Source organism: Calonectris borealis, chromosome 2 (assembly GCF_964195595.1).
Source record: "Calonectris borealis chromosome 2, bCalBor7.hap1.2, whole genome shotgun sequence".
Classification (NCBI taxonomy): domain Eukaryota; kingdom Metazoa; phylum Chordata; class Aves; order Procellariiformes; family Procellariidae; genus Calonectris; species Calonectris borealis.
In genome coordinates, this window is record NC_134313.1 from 39,301,641 (window position 1) to 39,326,038 (window position 24,398).

At 40.6% G+C, this 24,398-nt stretch overlaps 1 protein-coding gene across 12 annotated transcripts in view; it reads right to left on the reverse strand.

The window, feature by feature from the left end:
• SGK3 (serum/glucocorticoid regulated kinase family member 3) overlaps nucleotides 1-24,398 on the reverse strand; it is a 62,037-nt gene that overhangs the window by 20,061 nt on the left and 17,578 nt on the right. For 3 of the 12 annotated variants that reach the window (XM_075141720.1, XM_075141708.1, XM_075141721.1), the window contains exons 2-5: nucleotides 9,430-9,635; nucleotides 7,485-7,601; nucleotides 4,490-4,573; nucleotides 2,501-2,573 (exon numbers count right to left, since the gene is read on the reverse strand). In XM_075141720.1, coding sequence (XP_074997821.1) covers nucleotides 2,501-2,573; nucleotides 4,490-4,573; nucleotides 7,485-7,601; nucleotides 9,430-9,507 — 352 coding nt within the window. In that variant the 5' untranslated portion in view covers nucleotides 9,508-9,635. Of the gene's footprint in view, nucleotides 1-2,500; nucleotides 2,574-4,489; nucleotides 4,574-7,484; nucleotides 7,602-9,429; nucleotides 9,636-16,695; nucleotides 16,820-16,923; nucleotides 17,128-17,211; nucleotides 17,317-17,398; nucleotides 17,561-24,398 lie in introns of those variants that run through there. The other 9 variants (XM_075141722.1, XM_075141718.1, XM_075141709.1 and 6 more) reach the window with 8 other exon arrangements.

Below are 24,398 nucleotides of genomic sequence, written 5' to 3' on the forward strand. Positions count from 1 at the left end.
CACAGGCAAAACTTGACATCAGTTGCCCAAGTCAAGTTTTTACACGAACAGTCCCACCAAGCAGCATATTTCCGAAATATACGTATGGCAGTGGGAAAGTTGCACAATTCATCCAGCCAGCAGGCACTCACATGTAACCATTAAAGATAACTAAATAAAATGCTTTTTTCCCCCCCGTTTTGGACATCATCTCTGTCGTAAAAAAAAAAAAAGAAAATCCTCAGAATCTCCACCCTCATCCAAAGCTTAAAACGCATAATTTTTCTTTAGCAATATGTAAAGATACACAAGGCACTTGAAACAGAAAAAAGCTCTAACATGAAATAAAGTGTAAAACAATAAACTTGTCTTTCATTACTCATATCAACAATAATTTGTATGGAAAAAGAATATTTAACTTGTGTATTATCTTTCAAGGTATTCCAATGACTCTTTCTGTCACATATAGATTACTGACAATATTAAAATTTTAAATTAAAATTAAATATCAATTAGAAGCTGTACTTTAAATATTAAGAAAAATGTTCGTATTTTTTCAGGGATGTAATCCCTAAACCCTTGTTAGGGTATTTAATAATCACAAATTACTGACATCAAACAGGAAGCTAAATCTGCATAAAGATGTTACAGCAGTCACCGACATCAGCAGTTTCAGTACAGTGGGTGGACAATGCAATCAGCCACGCTAAGCCTACAGAGCTATCCATGTTGTTGATAAGACACCTGCATCACATCAGGTCAAATGTAATTTTCTAGCTCTGTATTCTGACTGGTCTCTATGATTTCCCTCTGTCCCATTTTTGAAGTTAAAACAAGATTAATTTTGAAATAACCTAATAAAATAAAAATGAAGCGTTTAGATGACAATGTATGTTATGACACTATTTTTGGTAGACTTTGGGAAAAGTGGTATGTAAGTTTCAGTCTACTGCACTTACGACTCCAATGCAATAGTACAATACCCAAGCATGGGTTGACAGAAGTAAAATACCTTTTCACCATTTGTAAAATACGTGACTTATTTCAGAAGCCAGCAGAAACATTACATCAAAGCTTCAATAAATCAGTGTTAAGATAAAGAATTATTTAAATGAGCATCATGGCTCCATCTCCACCCTGCCCCCCAGCATGAAACATCTTGAGAACTACTCAGTTTCTCATGCTTCAAGGATTTCAGGATAGTTCACGGAAATTTAAAACAAGTCTGAGGACTTTGTTTTACATATATAGTTTTAATGAAGTTTTAGGGTTTTTCTTCCCCCCCATTTAAACTCCAGTTTTCTAAATTTTACTCCAGGAAATCCACTTGTACATTTGGCTGTAAAGCAGACCAGACTGCATGACATTACTAGGTCTCCAGCCAGCTCTGAAAACCCTAAGGTCAGAGAAAAGAAAAGAAACCAAACCAAACCAAGAAGCCCCTGTAGACATAATACATGTAGAATTTTTGGCAATCATTTATGTTTTCATCAGAAGAGGACATCAGAGCCTGGATACTTGCATTTGATTATTTTAATAAAAAAATAAAAGGGAGTTTCATGTCAGGATCCAGATGATTACCTGCCACTGCCAAAAATTAACTGGTTTTAAACAACTCTCAAAAACCCAAAACAACATATCCCAAGAAGTTCAACATCTTTGGATCCATTTGTTCTTCAGCAAAGAAGAAAATTACATGCTTGAAACAGGTGCAGGAAGAGGTGAAACGACAAACACAGTCTGACCACATCAGCAAGCCAGGGGAGGGTGGGAGGTTCCCAATGACCACAAGGAAAACCCTTAACCAAAAATGGCCTGAATGAAGGGTATAAACACCCAGAGCAAAGGCCAGGTGGTGCCACCTAGGTTAGTTCAATGCACTTTACAAGTGGTTTTCCATTAGTATTTTGATGTGGACAGAGCAAGCTTAACTGGGACCTATCACTGCTAACTGGATCACATCATGTTCACATCAGACAGGGTTCTGCAATGGAACAACAACAGGAAGAGGTTCATTTTCATCTAAACTGTTCAAGGAAGCACATTTAGATACAGAGAGTTCAAAAGCCTTCAAAGATAAATCCTTTAGTTATTTCATTTTTCGGGGGGGGGGGGGGGGGGGAGGGGAGAAGGGGGAGGGGGGCAGGGACGGGGGGAAGGTCACACAAAGGAAGTTTAAAATTTACTAGGCATACGGTTAGAAGAGTTTGGATTTCGGCTTTTGCTTTTATAGAAGTTACACCTGACAGTTCAGAATCTCTCACAATCCTGAATATGGGAGGGTTGGGAGGAGCTATAGGCTTCAGCGCAAGAAAGGCACTGAACCACTTTGCTCAAGATCACAAGGTATAACACCTACCTGTGCTAGTTCCTGTTCTTGACTGAAGCATGACTAAACTTTGGTTTAGTCACTGTTTTGAGGACTGGTGTAAAACTCATCTAAGATAGCTTCTTGTAGGCTGGAGTAGATCAATTTTCATATAAAGAAACTGACAAAATGACTAACAAGATAATAACTTACCGGGATCAAAATTATCTCCAAATATTCTTTTAGCTGGAATCCTCAGGTTCATGGTGGGAAATTGCTTCTTTAGCTGTAAACAAACCACATACAATTGGATTGTGCTTAGATATCAAAGTACCTAGAAATAATTGCATTTCGTTTGTTTTCTGGCGAACAGTTTGAACACCTGATTATTAGTAATTCTGCTCCTCTCTACCATCTTCTCTACTCACACACTTAGGGGAAAAAAACAACCCCAAAACAACCTGTACTCAGCTTGTTTGCACCAGTCATACCCTTTTAAATTCAAAAGCCATCTCACTTTAGAAAGCTATGGACTATTGCAGCTATCTTCTGCAATATTGGCAAAATTATCTTCCACTTGTCCCAGATTAGAAAAGTAGGCTAGAATTTCAATGTTGGTTTTATTCTCCTCTTCACTTCCTTCCTCCATCAATTCTCTCTCTCTCGGGTTTGTTTTTTTCTTGCATGTTTACATAGGGATGTATGCATGAGGTTTAAGATGGGTTGGGGATACAGGCCTCTGGGTTTTGCCCAAACAACATTCTTAAAGCTTCAGAAACCACAGGTGGTCTACCCTTAAGTCAAAACTGTAAATAGATGAACAGCTTATTTTATGATATTGCATTTGATAATCTGATTATATTCTACACTTGATAAACTGACCAGAAGATCGTATACAACAGCACTGAATTTATCAAAAAAACCTGACATGAGCCAAGCCTTGCTTACATTTGCTTCATCTTCAAGCACTCCAGGAAGAGCAATCTTCCTCTCATCTTCCTTAAGTAAGTAGTCTTCTAATACAGTAGCTGCCAATTCTTTCCTTAGAAACATTAGTATCTCTTCCAGTTAGCGACACAAGTTCTTTTTGGGGTACTATACTATATGAATTACACTGAATAGAAACTGGACTAAATGTCCTCCTGGTTATGCTTCCTCGGGACTTCCACCTCTAGATGCATTAGAAAGACCAGTGCTGAACAAACTTCAGCAGAGCAATGCTAATCTGAATAGCAAGAGAATGTGGCAAAAGGAACAGGATCACCAACACTCACTCTGCAGGTATTGAAAAGGGGATACTTTGTTTTCACATCACTTGCAAGTCTATCCCAAGATGCAGGCAAAGCACAGCATGGTGCATCCAGGCTGACTTCAGCTCAGACCTTGCAAGACAGACACTTGCACATATAAATCCATGTACAGTGAGGCAGAAGGGAGAAAAGCCTGACTACTTCCCATGGGGGCAATGGAAGGGAAATGGAGGCACAGATAAGCAGCTGGAAATCTTTTCTTATGGGGATCACAGAGGAATTATTTCTTCTTTTGTTAAAGCAAAAATTGTGGGCTCTAAATATGAAGAACTGGAGAAAAGTATGGATACAGGACACATAATAGACTACACATCTGAGCAAGTATTTGCCCCACTTGCCCGCTATGTAAAAGGGGCAAAATCCTCTTCTAGGAATGAACCCAAAAAATCCATTAGTCGCTGAGGAGGCCTATTTTATTTGGACCACTGCCACAAAATTTGGCTATGAAACTGCAGGTAGCAATTGCCATGACTGACTTACCAGAAAGTTTATATTAAGAAACAAGGATTTGTTCATTGCTTTCAGTACTTCAAAGTAAAACACTTATTTTAAGATAAATTTCTCTATCTAGATGTTCAAGTTTGCAGTGATTTTTACCATCGTGAAAAAATGCACATTTCAGATGTTTTGACAACCAATAAATTGGAAGTTTCTCTCATCACACGAGGATGCCAAGCAACAATAAAGTGACAAATAAGTGGATTTTGAGTTTGAAATTCCAACAAACCAAAGTTTAAAAAACCCACCCCGTCATTTTCTTTAAACAGGCTCATATGGTTATTGAATGCTGACTCAAACTCCTCAATGAGGGAATTAACTCAAACCATAATGCTGCAAACAAGTGTTACTCTGTGCTACTGTGGCATGATTTCATAGCTTGCCTTTTACTTACCGTATTGTAGAGTTTATCAAACTCTGCATACCGTCTGAAGACAAACCATTCATTTCTGCCAACTGAGACCAACACTTTGTAAACCTGTAGTAACAAAGATAAAGTTACTGCCAACAGCAAAGTTTAATAAAACCTCCCAGGTTTAATCCAGTGGTGGAAATAAGGGCAGGTTGTTAAATGTATTGTGTAAACATACTTGTTGAGCTATATATTTCTTACAGCTGTCACATAGACATCAACACAAATGATTAAAAGAACAATTAGAAGAGTCTGGTATGTTACAAAAATAGTTTTTGCTTACCTGGTGTTTAAGCTGATTTAATGGGAGTTTCATAAATTAGTTCATATCCAGCAAGAACACCTGGCCATCAGATAGTAGTCTACACAAATTTGCTATGAAATTTGTTAACAACTTGATAAGCCATAATAAAGACTAATACTAAGGAAGTAAAGCATTTAAATACTGAAGATTGCCTTCAACAAAATCTAAAGAGAAAGCACATATGGAAGGCAGTTAGAGAGATAACTGTTCCTTGCAACATCTTGAATACATGTTATAGTCAGGGTCCTGGAAGATGACACAATTATTCAGGGAGGAAAAAAACGCTCCTGTGGCTGAAATACAGCACAGGTTACGTGCTATATAGCATTGGCATCACGGGAGGTGTTGCTGGAACCTGCTGCACAGTTCTGGCCTTTCAAATACCATGGCAGCAGAGGACTCCAGTAACTAGACAGATTGTCAATCCCCGGTTTCATAAATCTGGTTGACAGCTGAGTGTCTGGCAGGCTTCTCCTCTCTCTTACGCAACTAGTTGACCTCCCTTGTCCACCTTCTTGTGCTTCCAGAAGGAGTCTGACTATTCCTTCAGGGGAGAGGATGGGCACAGCAAGGAAATGAGTACAGAAGGCTGCTAATGCCTGATGTAGAAAACTGGACCAATGCCCCAGTCTCCCTTCTGTCCTGCAACAGCAGCTCACCTCTCTCTTTTTAACTCCCTCAGTGGAAGTGGCAGCCATCACCAACAGTTCCTCAGCCCGAGATTTGCATTCATGCTACGTTAACTGCTCAAATAAGCTGCTCTCAGTCTTCCCTAGGGAACACAGGAGGCTGGATAGAAGCATCCAGTAGGAAGCTGATGAGACTCTACTTAAAAAACTAGCTTTCCCTTACTTTCCCTGATAAACAAGCATTAACATAAAACCTAGCTACACACCTTTTAGAGCCTCCTTAGACTGTAAACAGCAAAAGCTTCAGCTGCAAAGACTTAAGTACTGTCTTCCTGAACTAGGTATCTTATACAGCAATCAGGTCCTGCAAATAATGTTCAAACACACATCATCTTCAGTCCCCATGACTGCATGGCAGATCAATGCCAACAAGCTTAAGAAGCAGGCCATGGACAACTTCTTCAATCAGCAGGGCAAAATGCATAGATTGCAAAGTGCACAGGAGAGCATAACTTAGGATACAAAATGATATTCACCTCCTTGTCAACCTCAAAATTAGAACAGTTTTGTTTTTGGAGTAGCTAGCTGTAGAACAATGACACAGTCAACATTTTTTTACATGAGAGAGCATTAAAAAACCACACGAGGTCATCCAGTTCACACCTTCACCGAAGCTCTTGCATACCCAACAAAGTAGAAACTGCAAGTTCAAACAGTTACGGAAGCAGTGAACAGTAAGAAAACATATGATATCTACAAAGAATTTGGTAAAACCCAAAAACATAACATGTCTTTGGGCTGTATTACTACTATTAGCTACACCTGTAATGATTTAGAGAGGTGCAATGCCTGTTTCTAGAAAGGCTGCAGGGAGGAATCTAGCCTTACTTAGATAATAACCTTTTCAAATCTAATTACTCCTAAACCAAAACTAGTCTTAGAAAACTCCTAAAAATTAGATAAGATGCATCCACATCTTGTAATATGTGGATAAATAGCTTTGAGAAAGGAAAAAGGAAGAAAAAGACGCAGAATTCCTGAGAACATCATGACCACAATCATCACCATAAACTATCTTCCCAGATACAGATAGGATAGGGTCCAGCTATTTCTGGATGCGATAGATTCCTTCACGAAAGAAGTCACTGAAATTAAAAGGCTTCAACTCTGTTTTGGTAGCTCACGCTTCTGGATTAAATATTCAATTTGTATTAAACAAAGATAAGTAAAAAGGTAGGCTGTTTTCCAATTTCAAGAGAGCAAGCATTGAGAAAGTAAGGAAACTATTTATGAAGTGTCAACAAAATAAAAAACCAACTCCACAACTTCCACAGGGCTAGGGATTAGTATTATACATCACAGGTCTGAGACAAAGTTTCCAGATTTAATCAGACAAACAGCACCCTTGAAAGAGATTTCTTAATAAGTCTTTATATAATTGGTGTGTGAGGGGAGACAAGAGAACAGGTCAGAAGAGAAAATTAAGCCTCAGACATCAAACAGCATAGGGATAAAAGCGAGAAATCCAAAACAAAGCTATTTGGCAAAACAGGCAAAAGAAAGTGGTCCACTATGCAGCAAGTACAGAATAGCAATTAATATAGCCTAGATATGGCCCAAAAAAAGCAAGTATTTTGCTCTTTTTATGAAGAAAGTGAATGCTGAACCTTCAGAAAAAGGCAGGACAGTGAACTAGAGTGGATACACACAGAGTCTGCTTACGATGAATTAAGTGGCAGCAAAAAAGCTTCCTTGCCAGAATACCCAAAAAATTCAAACATGAAATTATTAGTAAAGAAAAGAATATTGGTAGTAAATATATCAAATGCATGCAGTATTTAACAAAACCGAATCAAATATTCAACAAAAGGTTATGAAAATTCTCAGGAGGAATAAAGAGTTCATTTCCAAAGACAAAACTGAAAAGCTTGACTCATTTATCAGAATGAGGACTGCACAGAGACAAGATCGTTTTCAGAAATGGTTCATCAGGGCAACTGTGAGGGAAAAAAAGAAGAGCTAGTAAAAGCAAAGTTGCACATACTTGTCTTGTTTCCATGCCAGCATTAAGTGAGCCACTGTAAGGTTTGAGCTGCAATTCATGGTTTCTATTCAGACCAGTAAGGTTCCAGAATAGTCTCAGAAGCAGTAGTGATATATACTGTAAGTGACAGTAAGGTGAAGATTATACAAAATAGTCACCTAAGTCTTTCCTAGCCTTTATCACTTTAACCTTTTCTTTCACCCTAAGGTTCTTACTGCTCTTCATGGAAATGGCACTAACATTGCTATCAGAAACAGACAGCTATCCCTATCACAAATTCGTTAAGAACTGTTTGCCCCCGCACCCCTCTCTCACTCCCCTCCAAAAGCAGTACTGACAGGCTCCAGTCATTACAACACAGCTACAAAAGAGGAGACACAGTAAAAGCACTGACAGATACATGCTGGAATTCACAGTTCCTACCATGAAGTTTAGTATGACCCTCACTTCTGTTATTAAATCCCAAAATATATGCGATAATACTCAAAAGCTTGGCTGTGAAAAGCAGTTCTTGTCAAGCTGCTAATTGATGCAGAAAGCAGAAGCCGCCAAGACAAAGTGTATCTCCACACAGTGCAAGCTGGGTTGGATTCCTCCCCTAACCCCCAATTTCTGAAGATTCCTACTCTTGCTTGTACAACTTTCTAAAAGGCACACCTAAAGAAAGCGCTTCTAAGTTGCTAAGGTTGTAACACAGATCTTTAGGTAAAATGACCTGGAAATCACACCACCAGTATGTACCACAAATGTACCACACTGGCACATTTTAACTGCAGGACTGCCAGCACTGACGCAATAAAACAAACCTGTTTTGCTCAAGTTTACACTGTTATGAAGGTTTTCGTGCTCATTTGAGTTTCACATGCATACAGCAGTTTAAAGTATTAGTAAAGTTCTCTTTTGCTTGCTCCCTTTACCAGCACACTCCTTCCCCAAATTACATCTTGATAAACTTTTAGAATCAAAAAGCATTATTCTTCTCTGAGGAAGGGAAGTGGAGAGGACAGATATCTAACTCAAAGTAAATCTTTGTTTTGTTGTATTCTTCAGACAGCAATTCAGTCTAAGGGTGTTTGCATTCCACATCTGAAGAGTGACTAAGTGACTGGGGGGGGGGGGAGGCAGCTTAGAGGAAGTTGCACAAGATAAATGAAATAGTTTGAGCTTTTTAAAGGAAGTACTATGATGCTTATATCCTTGCATACATGTAAGCAAAACAAAAATCCATGCCACACTACTTTATTTTTCATTATGCAGTGCAAAGAGTTTCCCCACAGAATGGGAAGACTTTACTTCCAGAAAGCGAGTCAAATTGGGAGGCCAAAAAAGTAAGAGGGAGGGCAATGAGAAGGAGTGGAAATGGGAACTGGATCGGAAGAAAATCATAAGCATTAGAATCAGAAAACAGGAAGGAAGCAGAAAAAAGGTCTTTCAAAAATTTGATGTTTTACATTATTTATTTTTCTTTTACACAAAAAAATTTATAAAACTATAATAGGATATCTATGAAAAAACTGTCCATTTAAAAAAACAAAACAAAAAAACCAACCAAAACAAAACCACACTTTACTCCTTTACAAAATAAACGTTTTCATGAAAAAACATGTAAGATGCCAAATCTTAATCTGATTTGGTACCAAAATGTTATCCCTGCATTTGGACACTTATGTATTTTATATGATGAAATGCTGCTACTTGGGGGTAAAAATACCAGAAATTTGTAAAGCCAAATTCTCTTTGCAGAAAGCAACGCAGTTAAACACTGTAAAACATTCACAACTTCTCACACTGGACTATGGCCAGTACTCACAAGAGCAAGTGAACAGATTTCCATAAACCTGTTGAAAATAATACCAAGCTTACTAGTAAAAAAAAAAAAAGTAGCACTTCTAGGTATTAATAGCCTATACATTTGCCTACAGTGCTTACACTCTTACATACTTACAGTAAATCTTTTTTTCTTCTCTCTGTGTTCATCAGAGCTGGGAATGCTAACACTTGGGCAGCTTTCTTTGAGATCCATTGTATGTGTTCTTTTGACAATTTTGTTACAGGACCCTGCTTTGGGTGTTGCAATCAGAAGATATCTTCAATGGTATTGATCCCGGATACGCAGCTTTTCTTGAGAAAACGTGAATTCCATCATGTAATCTTAAAGTAAACATAAAAGGAAAATTAAGTACAGGAACACTTAACTCACAGTGCTGAAACCTGTGTGACAAGAACCTTTCCTGGCAGGAAATGCACTTTACTATGCACATATACAGCCATAATCATTGCGATTTTGCAAACTGTTTCATGCTTGTGGCCCTTTGTTGTTTCACTGAAATCACTCACGTTCTCTAAGGACCCAAGTGCACCCAAAAAACCATTAAGTTGTGTAGATACACTGAAAACAGATTTGGGCCCACTACAGACAATACTTTGAAGGAACAAAGTTAGAGCATGGAGAAATAATTAAAGATGACAACCTGGTATCAGACATCTGAGAAAAGCCACTAACATGTACATTCAGAACAGTTTATTTCAAAAACAAAGGTTTTCAACTGCATGAGTCTGTACCAGAGGGCATTTCAGATTTGTCAGAACATGCTGAGTGTATTTAATTATCACATCAGAGATGAAAGACGACATGAGAAAAAAATATTTTTTCATGGGAATTTTAGAGAGGGACACAGGTAGCATCATGTGTCTGTCTGAATATTTACCTCCTCTGTTCCCTCTTCCCCCATACTTGGCATACTTTGTGTTTAGCAGAACAGTAAGGTCGTCCATTCCCTTCAGTAGAACAGTTAGCTTCCTTGCAGAACTTGAGCAGGGCACAAGACAAGAGAGAGGATAAAGCCATCAAAAAGGCAGAGCGCTTAGTATTAACTAGATGCCTCTTCACTCAGTGAGGGACAGTATTCTCCACATCTGCCTTGAGCACAAGTCAATTGTTTACCAGAGCCCACTGCAAACAACAGGAACTTCAGCACTGCCTAAGAGCAGCCAAAATTATTGCTACGTAGCTACAACCCTCTGTTCAGGCCTGCACGGCCACCTGAAGTGTTGTAGTGAATGCAGTTCAGCCTTCAGAACACTGTGTGTCTGACCAACTTACAAACATGAGAAAACTTTTTTTAGAAAGAGGAGACCTCAGTTCTCTTCAAAACACCCAGAGGAAAAAGGAGCGCCCAGTTCAACATTTAACTCCCTATTTTCTTAAAACAGGGAAGTATAAAAGTGAAGTGTACATTTCATATCATAAATTTCCAAAAAGCACAAACTAATCCCGTGCAATTCTGCTATTAGAGAGACACCCATATTTATGTTGGCACAAAGGCCACAGCCCTGGAATCCAGTGAAAAGATTTGTACTTGATACCCAACTAGTCTCAGTCAGTCAGTTGACTATTTTTCTTGTTCTCAAAAGCCAGATCACGTCTCTGGTTCAAACTTCATGTTATTATTCTTCCTGCAGCCATTGAAAATTAAGTAATTTTCAAAGATCTATCTGGTGATTTTAAACAAAAAGGAGTATTTGAGACCACTGTAATCACAGCTAAGTGATAGATCATCCATACTGCAACATATTTTGAGAATTATTTTTAGCTACATCTGCATTTACCTTAATTTTATTGCTCCCTACTTCACTGATTAGGTAATTATAGGGTTGAGCAGGGTTAAGCTTCCCCCTGCCTTTATTTCACTATAACACAGCCCATCCAAGCCAGTTATACAAACCTTGAGTTTCAAATCGGTTTCTCTTCTTTAGCAAGCCACTGTTAAAAGTTTTATTACAACAAGGCACAGTTCCCATTTTCCACAATTTTATACTGGCATGGGATTAAGACTGTTCTTCACCCATTGCCACATACTAAAATTAAGATCTGTGCTCTTCTCCATTGTAAGAGGTCTACTAAAATAGTCAATAGGCACCACTTTCAGTAAGTGTTTCACTAAGCTTAGACTTTACTAAGCACTTATTGTCAATCTTTAGCCACTTCAGGTCCAGCACTATGAACTGAGCACAAGTCCCTGTGTTTATCTGTCCTCCTGCTCATCACAGGAAAACAAGTAGAGCTTTAAAACTGATTAGGTGTTCCCTGACTAATATCACTCACTGTCTTTCTCCTCCTGTAAACTGATATTAATTACAAAGATTCCCAACATGCTTGCACTCATTCTCACAATATAGACTGCGCTTCTCTCACCCCTTTCACTTTTTATTCTTGGTGTCATAGTTTTAAATACCAGTACAGGAGCAGTATGGATTAAAAGCTGTAGTCCAAAGAATATCACTTGGAAGACTGAGCTTTATTCCAGATCTAAAGTTGAAAGATCTACAGAAAACAAAAGGAGGAAGTGTCACCCAGATTAATTCAGGAAGAGTTTATTCATCTTACTGGAGAGAAAAAGAGTAAATCATCTGAGAAGCTGAAACTGCAATGTTTGTTTTTCTTTCTTTAAGCTGCCTGGAAGATCACTGGTTGTGATTATTTTCTTTCCCTGAGGCATCTCCTCTGAGTTGTGCCTGGGTCACCAACACTAAGCTGAACTGACAAACTTGGAAGAAACGCATTATCAGTTTGCCACTAAGCTCCAGTGGATCAGAGCTTTCTTTCAATTTCTATTTGCCACAAGTCTATCAGCTCTTTAGAGCTTCTTTTATCTGAACTGTAGGTCTGACTGTAGAAATAGGGATAGGTTTGCCTTAATCTTTTGCCTTAATGCTGTAGTTTATGAGCACAGCTGTAGTTTTAGTAGCAGGTAAAACCACTAATGCTGTGGTAACTACATGAAGTAATAACAAAGAGCAAACAGTAGAGACGTATTTTCATCCACAGCTTCAAAAGTGCAAACTGCAGTGTCTTGAAGGTTGCCAGATGCAAGTGAATTTAACAGACACTGTCAGTTGGAAAGCATCTGCCTCTGGTTATAGCTTTTCCTGCAACTAAGAACAAGTACCACCTGGCCTCAACTTTGATAATAGGCACAAAGGAGAAGGAACTTTAGAAAACCAGGTAGCAAAATAAATACCCCTTAAATCATACTTGAGCACTAGTGAAAGAACACGTAGATAATGCAAGACAGGTTAACGCTTAGACCAGTGCTGTCCAGCAAAAGCCAAAACTTTTAAGTTGTTATAGTATCTAGGCCTGGAACAGGGGAAAGTACAGACAAATGCATGAGAGGAGAACAGAAGTCAGGCACCCTCCTGGCAAAGTTTCAAGCCTATCAACAGCTACAGTGTCCATTTTCTCCATGGTGGCCGTCAAAAAGCAAGCAGTATTTTCACCATTTCCTGCAGGAAGCCACAACAATGTCAGATTTCAGGCTGATCCTTACTTCACCAGAGGCAAGAGCATGGCAATAACAGAGCCCTGACACTATGAGAACAAATATAGATCTACTATACCCACAAATGAAGAATTTTCTGAATGCCTTACAATAAAATATTTTGTGCAACCTCATAATAGCTACATGCAACAGGCAAACATATATAGTTTACTGGTACACGGCAACCTCCTTTTACTCCTTTCTACATAAGCTAGGCTCAAACTGTACTAGAAAAGGTTTCTGAACTTTAATCAGATTGTTTTATTCTGTACTGAAACATTTTCTTTTTTTAAATGATAATGGCCTGAAGATGATACCAAAGACCTTTGTTCTGGGTGCTTATGAGTCAATCTCTGCCAAAAATCTTCAAAACTAGATTAGAAAGCTGTGTACTCACCTGCTGGGTGAGTACTCTCCAGCTGCAGCCAAATTGCCTTAAACGTCTCTAATGCCAGTGCAAATCAGCTATCATACTCACTCCAACTCTGAGTAATACATCAGAAGCAGAGACAAGAACAGTCAAAAAACCCGAAAGACAGTCTTCCTGCAAGCATACTTGGAAGAATCACCAGGATCTATACTCACCCATGGGAAGAGAACGGGCATTTCCCTATACACTAATCATCTGCCTAGAAAGACTTAACTCTAGGACTGAGTCACCAGTAAAACCAGCTGCTGAAAATCCCACCTGAGTGTGATTCCAATTACAGAAGGAACCCACACATGCAGAAACAGAAAGCAAGATACAGGAGACAGTCCTATTATTTGCTATAAACGTTACTCTATTTCCTCTTATTTCAGAGAAAGTATCATCTTTGGCATACTTTTCATCACTTCCTCAGTCTTCTCCACAAATATCCTGATAATGACTCAACATATCACTGAACATTACATAATCTCTGAGAAAGAAGCCCAGAAAGTCAACTTTTTCTCAGCCGCTGTTATGATGAAACAGAGAGTCCCACTCTCTTGTTACCAGACAAGCAGCTGACACACAGGAAATGGGAGTCAAGATATTCACAATCCAATGCAATAGAAATTCAGGATGAGGAGAGCCAGGGACTGTAGGAGAAGTCACATGCTTCAGAAAGAGTCAAAAGCAAAACACAGATCGCTAATCTGGAAAGAGAGATGGATGGCCAAAAGCTGTTGAATAACTAAGTTCTGAAAAAAACAGGTTTCACACAGGCCATCCTTTTAAATACTATATACATACGATTTTTAATATGAGAACACTAAAAACCAGTGTAGAAATACTACAGCTGAAGAAAGAGGAGAGTACTAACCAAAATACTCTGGCCAATCCTTGGCTTATCTCCACACCCCCTTCTAACTACAATTTGAGAGGAGAATTGACAATCCAGCCATTGGTATAAAGGAAAAAGACTGCTCCCTGTTTACACACCCACCCACTAACTTGCATTTTTTAAAATCTTTAGTATCACCACTATGGAAAGCAAACCACTACTCTGCAGCAATGTGGGCAAAGTCCAGTTCAACTGATTCTTTCTACTTGTAGAAAAGGATAGCAGGTAAAGTGAAAAGGCAACCAAGGGAAAGAAAGAATTAACTCCTCTTTTTTGTCTCTATGAAATTTACTTTGGAGAAGTCAGGCAAACATTTACTTCCCACGATTCTACTGCATTCAAGAACATCCCTTCTGCCCCACCTCCCAAAATAAGCTCCAGTAAATTACTCGTAACAAGATTCGTGAATTGGACCAGATCTATTTGGATTCATGTTTACTACATGACAGAACACAGGTTCTTTGCTGTGGTAAGCAAACCCTAAGTAATAAAATGGGTCTAAAAACCAAATACAGCCAATAAAAGGCCGCTGTCTTCTAATCCTGAACACAGGTCCATAATAATTTTACCTCTAGTCTGTGTCCATAGTACCTGGAAAGATCACTATGTGCCTCAGACAGTATAACTTACACGAACAGCAGAGCACATTAAAAAATAAAATTAAAAAAAAAATCAACTTTGCATTACACTTGCTACACATCAGGTCCAATTAAAGTTAAATGTACATGCCTAAGGATAGCACAGATCAAAAGTTGTAGCAACAGCACTGTGAGCTACTTTCAAGAGGTCTTACAGACAGCTGATACCAGCCACTTGCAACATAGTCAGATCTACGTAAGAGGGCAGTCAGGCTTCAGTAAACACAAAGCAAATAAACCCAGCCTCATTTTGCCCCCCTTGATGAAGATTAAGCGAGAGAACCCTAAATTTCGATTCCAGATATACTGCCCTTTTTTTTACATGACCTTCAACAGAAGTCACTAACTGTTCTCCCTCTGTTTCACTACATAAACACGGGAGAATTCTGATCTATTTAAGATTGACGTTATTGCTAATGCATTGAACATGGAGAAAGTTACTGGATTTTATGCACTATAATTGGCAAAAGCATAAAATCCATACAACAGAATATATCTGGATTTTAAAATAATGTAAATCCAAGCTACAGTTCACAATCCAGAAAACACACTTTTGAAGTCTGTGCTCTACAGAATTCACGGCTACCTAAAACCATAAGGCTGTTGGATAATGAAAAGGCAACAACTTAATTATCAGAACACAAAAGGCAAGTAAGAGAAAGAGCCTTTAGCAATATCCAAATCGCATGGCCAGTTCACCACCAGTTGATTCCTCAAGTTACATCAGTGCAACTACAGCTAGTATTTTATGTCCATTCTTCAAGGACAGTTTACAAACTCCTGCAGGTAAGAGCATACATTGACCTCTCACGTATTTCAGTACTGCACAGAGAGTAAGAAGGTGTTTCAATGCTATAAGGATTCAGAGAACAGTTGCTTATGCATATGTAACAGAATTTGGTGCAATAATGTCAGATGGGGTAAGGCTGTAATTTACAATCAAAGGTGGAAATTAAGGTTGGAAAGCAAATTTAACACAATTCATCATCATCATGTAACCACTAGTAACTACTTCTTCAGCTTTAAAATTGTCAAGGTTGTAAAACAACCAGTACTTCTCACTGACATGTGCAAGTTTCTGACCTAAACGAGTATCTCAAAATATCTTTTAAGAAACAGGTCAGTTTTCTAGCTTTAAGTTATTAGAAATACCACGCATGGAGACTATCTTGACAATATTAACAGTGAACTTTCCAAAATGCTTTCCAAAAGCTAGTAACATTTTTTCCTGAAATCTAAGGTATCTTAAAGCCTTCAGAAAAACACTCCTCCATACACACCTTCCTTTTTTATCATTAGTTCTAACTATTACTAGAACGAATATAATTATGATTTTTTTTTTTTTTTACAGTCTTCAACTGCACATCAATCTCCTCAATGACTGTAATATGTGAACTAATACAGTCATTGAGGAGATTGACATGCAGGTGAAGACTAAAAAAAAAAAAAAAAAAAAAAATCAGAACTATATTTAGACAGTCAGACTGAAGCAACACTAAAAGAACCCAAAATGGAATAACAGCAGCCTTTAAAAATACAGATTCATTCTGCATAAGTCTGTAAACACACCTAATGTATGTTTGAAAGGAGTTACAAAAAAAACTTAGCTACAAGAATACTGCATTAAGTGATATTCATAGAAATGTTCAGTGCCAAATAACTGGAAGAACCATAACGTATTCAAGTGACATTACTGTGTTGAAACAAAATGCAGTACCAGCACGAAAACATATCTTAAGTTTAAAGGGGAATAAGAAATTCACATTCCATACTGCAAAATTACTGCACATCTAGAAGCAGAACAGTTACACCTTTAAGAGCTGCTAGAGAAGGAAAATTCACATAAATATTAAAAAAAGACGAGCTGTCAAAACAGCTTAAGCCTTAATACTTTACAACTGCCTTTTAATTAACCTCCACACAAAATTAAATTCCTCAAGGATACCTGAATCTCTGCAAGACAGCATTGCCTAAAAAGCTTTAGTTTTTCAGGACAAGACCTCGGTGGTATTCTCCCTCAGGTTCACTGCTCTCTTCCAAAACACCAGCTACGTATTGGCTGCAAACCACTGGGAGCAAAAAGAGTAAACACGGTGCAGGTAACTCCCTCGGGCATACCCCTCGTCGAACGACTGGCAGAGAAGCGCAGCAAGTAAGATGAACCCGCACCTACCTACCGCACAAGCGAGACCACCGGCTCCGCCGCACTTCGCGTAGCTCGGGAACGAAACCAAGCTGTTCACAACTATTTCTCAGCTCCCTGATTTGTAGGAAGTTACAAATTTCTCACATTCCCAGTCCAGCGGCCCCGCGCGGCTGCCCCCGCCAGCGCCCGCCGCCGCTCTCCCGCACGGCCATCTCCTGCCCGGCGGCGTCGCGCTGCCCCGCGCCCGCCCCCGGAGCCCCGCAGGCTAACGCACACGCGGCCCCAACGGCGAAAAAAGGCGAAAGGCGGCTCCACCTGGGAGAGGAAGCCAGCGCCGCGGCGGGAAGGGCGCCCGGCAGGCAGGGCCCCGCGCCGCGCCTCACCGCAGCGCCGAGCGGCAACGGCCGCGCACGCGGCCCCCCCCGAACTCCACCGCGCGGTGCAGCAACGGCGGCACGCGCGGCCCCCCTCCTTCCCTCCCTCCGCCCGCCCACGCACGCACCCCGCACGTGCGGCCGTGGCTCCGGAGGGGGGGGGCGGCGGAACATTAACGTCCTCCGAGGCAAAACGAACGCGGGGGAGGCGCGGGGCCGAGCCCGCGAGTGGCGCGTGGAGGCGAGCGAGCCGCCCCGGCCCGCCCACGGACGCGCCCGCGGGGCTCAGCGCCTGGCCGCGGCCGCCCTCCCGCGCCCCTCCGCCCCCGCGGCGCCAGTCCGCGGTCTCGGGCGTGGCGCGGCGCGGCCCAGGCTGCCCGCGCAGCCCTCCGACCGCCGGCCGGGCGCCGCCTGGAGCCGCTGCCACCCCCGGGCCCCCCGCGGGGCCCAGACCCCCGTCCTGCCCCGGGCTGTAGGCCGGGGCCGGGAGGCGAGGTGTCACCCCACCTTCTTTTTAAAAAAAAAATTTTTTTTTTCTTTTTTTAATTACAAGTTCCCGCTTTTCCCCGTCCCTACCGCTAGGTTTCAGCCCCCCCCGCCCCCGGGGGATGCTCCCGGTTCTGCTGGGCGGCTCCCCGCAAAAACGCCTGAAAATCAGCTGCCGCTCTGGTAAAAATAATAGTAAAAAAAAATTGCGCACAAGAGGGGTTTCAGTTTAACTCCTCAGTGTGTTTAAGGGTGCCCACAATCTACTGGCAAGGCCTTCATTAAACGAACCAGCTGCTATAATGGAAGTGGAAGGAATAACGCAGAAAAATGAGATAGGTTTGCATAGTATCTGGCACTATTTAGGGAACTATTTCAGCACCCTCTGAAATTACAGGGTAAATTTCAATACCCCAGTTAAAATTCAACTAGACCTCTTAAAACAAAGTGTAACTTGGTAAGTTTTCCTGGGCAGATTTAGGCCGTAAAACAGTTATAAAAATACAAATTCCGGCAAAAAAGCTCTTTCAATGTCAGTATCACTTCCACTTTATTTTGTTACCTAGATCTAAAAGTGCAGGACAGCCAGGAGTCAGCATGGATTCGGTCTAACAGAACAGACCACGCATCCATTAAATTAAAACCTCGTGTTCATTGAGGATCTGCTATGGTCTCTAAACTTGTATGTTCATCATTCAGACCAGGCTCAAGAGGCAAAGAATATCTAATGCAAAGGGTAACGCTCAGGGTGAGGTGAAAGCCTATGACATTTCAGCTTCCTCCATATAAATACCTGAAATGATCCTCGGGATTTCAACTGCTGTGTAAAGAATGAGCAAGTGTGAAAACACCATAGCCCATTCCACTGTCTTAGCTGATGTTACACCCAGGTGCCCCCAAAACCCCACAGGTTTTCATCAGGAAATTGTTCTATTGATTGTGGAGGAGCCCCATGTTCTACAAGCGTGTCTTCACAAGACTTGTATTTGGGCCTGACGAGACATGACAACGCTGATTTCAACAGTTGCAGGTATTGGCAAGTACCTGGCAAATAGCAATTCGGAAGATCCTGTTTCTGGATGCTCCTGCTGCAGAAGTATTCCTGCATAATACTACACTCATGTGTCAGACACTGACAGTCATCCAAGCACTCTCCAAACACAAACCAGAGAAGCAGCCTGGCTTTATTTAAAATACATCAGTGTTTTGATCAGCGTGTTGTAACTGTGTACACATGAGCTCCAAGTCAACTGGATCACAAGCTTCCATTTCGGTAGAGTCCGCACAGGAAGAAATGAGGAAGTTTCCCATCCTGACCTGCCCTTTCCCCATTTTGGAGTTTCGTGGTTTTGGGTAGGCACTGCTAGATCCAGAGACTCTGCATTGTAGCAACAGCCACCTTTTGCTTGTTCAGATGGGGCAGGGTATTTGCCTTACATTCATGGAGAGGTTTTAAAGAAACTGTGTTAGCACTTCTTATTGTGAAACCCAAAGCTTTTGAACTTCAGTCAGTTAAAGTAACTTGTTGGCAAATAACTTAATCAGGTAATCCGTATTCAAGAGTTATTTTACTTTACAGTTGTTTAGCAGTGTTCATCTTCTGTCTGGCTGATAGTTTTCAGTTAATCATTCACTTGTCAGCAGATCAGTTGAATGGAGCCACTGGACTGATTTACAGTAAGCAGAGGGGCCTCAACCCAGGAAAGCAGAGAAGATGACCCTGGCCTGGAGATAATTTAACTCTGTCTACCTGGCCACACAGTCTAAGCCCTAAACCTTTGAATAAAGAGCAGCTATTTGTTCTTCCTCACAGTTTAAAACTCCCTGAAGACTGAGCTGTCAACCGGATAATTTTATGCAGTTCCTCTCACTATTCTGGAGCTGTGCTCAGTATTAAGTAATTAGACAGCAGCAACATGGTACGTATCCTTAAACTGTAATTTGCCTGAATGAATTCCACAGCACATTCATCTGTCTAGTGCATCATACCATGCAAAACACTTTTAAGGTCCTAAAATTTAAATAAACCCTAACTTACAGATTTGTTTGATGAGCTTTTAAATGCTAATATTCTAATGTCAGTGTGGATACCTGATGGTTAACTGCATAGCACACACAGAAACACACAGAACTCAACTTGCCTTTTAAGTGAAGTTAAAGGTCAGCATTCGCTCTGACATTTTTGTCCCCGGGAACGCCCTTGCATTCCCCATGTACGTTTCCTGGGCAAGTAATACACACAAAGAATCTCACTTCCACTGCTTTGCAGTACTTTGCTTCTAAAGAATGTTACAAATCCATGTACTGTGCTGTCATCCCAAGTATTTCAAGCCTTTGCTGAAGAACACCAGTGACTGGGTGGCAGGGGTGGAAAAGATGAAAAAAGGGAAGACAAATGAAGGACCCATCTCAACCCAAATCCAAGAGGCCACAGAAATGCAGGGTACCTTTGACATGTTTCTCCAAGCCCAGTATGAGCAGGTAGCAATAATCTGAACTATTAGGTTCTGTTTTTACTGAAAACGTCCTTAAATTAGTATGAAAACCTTGTCCCTGACAAAGTCAGGGATCAAAAGTCTAATTTTACAACATCAAGGGAACTATATAGACAAAAATACAGTATGAAAAACATTGTAAGACAAAGACAAGCAGGAATGCAGAAGACTTGTTTAAACATAGCCAGGAGCGTTACTAGTGAACACTGTTCCATATGTACACTCTGTGGTACTTCAGTATATATTCAAATATTCACACAACAAGCACAGCCCAAACCACTTGACAAGCATAGTCCAATATTTTTACTTACTGCTAAAACGTGGTGGGTCAATTGAGTAACACCTCAAAATCATTACCTCACTATCAGCTTCAAACACTGACACCACAGCTTTCAGTTTCAGTTCCTGCGTCTTCAAAAGAGTATCTTAGCCTATCACTTTTAACACCAAGCTTTCTATCCTACTCATCATGCTCAGGGATAACACAATCAAATGCACATCTGTTTAAAACCCTCCAAAAGGCATTAACGTGACACTGCGACAGATATGAAGTGATCTTTTGAATAATGATTGCTAGCCTTTAGCCTATAAAGCCTTAAACTTAGACTTCACTCAGGAAACAACCGCTGGCCACTGTAGTTAACTTTGCATATGCCAATTCTTTTAATCAAAGAACCCAACTCCAAGCAGATTGTATCTGCCTACACAGCATCGAGCAGTCTGAGGACATCACCCTTTGGAAAGCCTCAGGCTGCAATGGATGGGCCTCATAATGACACAGGCACAGCAACTCAGGGCAAATACTGTCTAACACCCAGGATTCTGGCAGCCACAGAAACTCCGTAAAATGGATGAAGACAGGTATGCACCCACCCTTTTCTATCAATTACTCTCACACTGCTTCCCAGCCTCTTGTTTGGATACACCTAATTAATCCAAGTTCATACGCCAGTGCCTGCTTAGGAACAGGACTTTGAAGAGGCTTGGGAGTGGGCCAGTTGGGACCAGGTGTTCAGCACTGCAGAGCGTGACACCCAGGAGTCATGTACTGCAGAAAAGAGTCTTCTGATGGACTCCCTGGACACATGAGATTATCATGGGCTATCACAGATAAAATCAAATAAGACGACCCTCAGTGGGAAAGTGATTTAGTTGAAAGACTGAGAGTTAAAACTGTGGAAGAAACGCCAGCTGGACAAGATTTAAACCTCACAGTGCACGTGCAAGCAACTGTGTCACCAGGTAACTGTTCCTTACCAAAGCAGGTTTTGTAACACTTAATGCATGTATGCATATTAATGGCTTTCATTTAACTCATTTTCATAGCTGCGTGCCTGTGCTTATTAGCAAAGTCTGAATAATGGTTCAGTTTTACATGAGCTGTGCAGGAGAAATGTTTTTTTCCCTACTTGCTTTTTGTACTCTAGATCAACTACAAAATGTCTTCCAATTACAGAGACAGTCTTTCAATTTGAAGGCATGAAATGAATACTTAACAGATCTATTCATAGTGAACATATACTTCAACCCTTTCTCCCAAACAAACCAACCAACCCACCCTGAACTACCACCAGCCACCTAAACAAGTACAACTGAAAGATTCATTATTATCTCTCTTCAAAGCATAAGAACTTGGCAAGTAAAGGAAGCTTCCCAACGCTGAATGACATTCACAGTGAACTGACAGTTTTCCGGCACTCCAGATACAAAGATGATGATCCATGTATTAGAAGAGGCTAGTGGAGAACAAAACCAGGATCTACAACACCACTACAAGGACCCCACTTAGCATAGCAAACACCACAAACCAAAATAAAGGAAAACTATAGAAATACTGTAATAAATTGCATCATTTCACAAACATCACAGAGTATGCTGTAAGAATGACAGCAGCACCACATCAAAGAAATTCTTCACAGAAGCTAAGAAGAAAACTGGTTTAAATCAATTGAAGCATATACTAAAGATGAATGCTTATACACAAGCAAGCACTGTTCCAAAAGCAGCAGTGTCACAAGAAATTAAGGAAAAACAGGTAATGCTGAAAGATTAAAAATGCAAGTATGTTGTTGCGTACCTTGGAAATTCAGATTCCCTGCCAGTGCTCTTCAGAGCAATTGTGTTTTTTGTTAAAAATCTATGAAGCGCTCAGTCTCTCCAGCAATGCATTTATACGTTGGGATGATGAAGCCAACAGCTGAGAGTTTCTCTGGGCAAGATTAACTGTAGTAAACAGCAAATACTCTCAGTCACATGGAAGAGTTCCACTAAGAAGGAGTTCAGTGGCACCTCTGTCTTAAGCGCGTTAACATTTACATTGGTCAACGCTACAGCACATATATCTGGTCCGTCCTAGAAGCAGTAGCTGTACTCTGAACGTTCAGCAGACCTATGCAGGACTTCTTAACACCTACAGTCCACCTACACTCTTACTTGTCTGCTGGGTATCCAGAGCCCCAAAACAAATACAAACTGTTAGGTTCTGTCCTGGTTCCACCTCCAGGCAGAAGAAAAGAGGAGGCATCTCTGGAGAAAATCAGACACATGGCAGGTTTTACAGATCCCATCTCAGTCCAAGCATAGCCCTCATTCATCACACAGTACTAGATACTTTGCCTAGGGATGCCTCCCTTTCCCCTCACAAAGGCACTTTCATATCCCAGATTTTACTCCACTTTAAAGAATTTTCAGTCCCTGAGACGCAGGGATCGCTATATTCTAAGCTGCTTTCTTACAAGCCAGGGATTTCTGGCTGTACTTCATATACTTTGTGTTCGGTTATGTCACATACGGTCTTTTACAACAAGAAGGAATCTGTTCCAAGCGACAACTATGGGCAAACTCCCTGTAGAAAAGGGATTTTATGGACCTGGCCACCACCTCATTGTGGGGAAGTACTTGATATGCATAAAGATCTGAAGGTAGCAAATGGAGCATAATAGGCTGAGTGGTGGTGGGGAGGAAACCTGAGTGATTTGTTCCAGTAGAAAAGCTGTATGTACCTCAGACATAGCACAGACGTCCCTCATGATCTTGATACCAACCTATAATCCATATCATAACCAGTTTCACATTTTATCCAAATACATGAGCATTAGAGAACACACATAAATGCAAACCAATTTACTGCCACAAGCATTAGACAGGCTTTTAAAAGATGGAAAGCAAATCGAAAACATGAAGATGAGTAAGGCCATGAGTTACCCTTTTTTCCTTTAATGCAAGAGTTCTGCTTGTTTACGTTTTGTGATTACTTGAATATACTCTGTATATTTTCATAAATGTATTTAGGAAAATCCATTCCTTTTGTACAACACTATGTTAACTAACAACCCCCCGGGTAATTTGATATAGGCAAGCAATTTTTGGTAGAAACTGCATAAATGCATGATGGGATTTCAAGATAAAAAAGCAGTATCAGGCAGTGAAATACCATCTCTGCATTTTCAATACATGCATCTCTATTTTCCTCACTTCATCCTCCTCAAGTTCTTTATTTCCCTCATGCATACACCAAAATGTATTATTATTGCTGTATCAGTCATTTTGGAGTACTTTTTTCACTTAGGGCAAGTGGAACAATGTATTTTGTTATAATGCAAACAACATTAAGATTAGTTTCTAAAAATTACTTATCATGCAAGGCATTTAAAGTGAATGGTGAAGTGCGCATGAACTGTCTGACAAAGCTCGCTTCTGACCCAAACCCTGCTGTTTACATCCTGTTCACTGATCAGTGCTGTAGCTGGCAGGGTTCCACCAGGAGATATTATCCAGTTACAGCCTCCTCTTCAGGAGAAGCACCGCTAACCGAGGGCACACGGACATACACCAGTATTCATTGCCCACTGGGCCCAGATCTCTTTTTGCCTCGCATGTACCCCCACTCACTACAGGTGTGCAGTCCGGAGCAGGTACCCAAGCGAAATCGCCACAAACTAGTTCAGCTACCAGAAGCAGAATAATAGTATGAATGCTACACTCCCAATAGCCTAGTTTACCTTAGTTTTCAGTTATTTTAAAGATGCACAGTGTAGATATTGCGTCAAGCCACCTCCGCTTGCTTACATGGAAGTGTAGAAGATTTACATGCATTCCAAGAATATGAGGAAAGAGAATTCCATTGGACCTGACTTATCATCAAGTC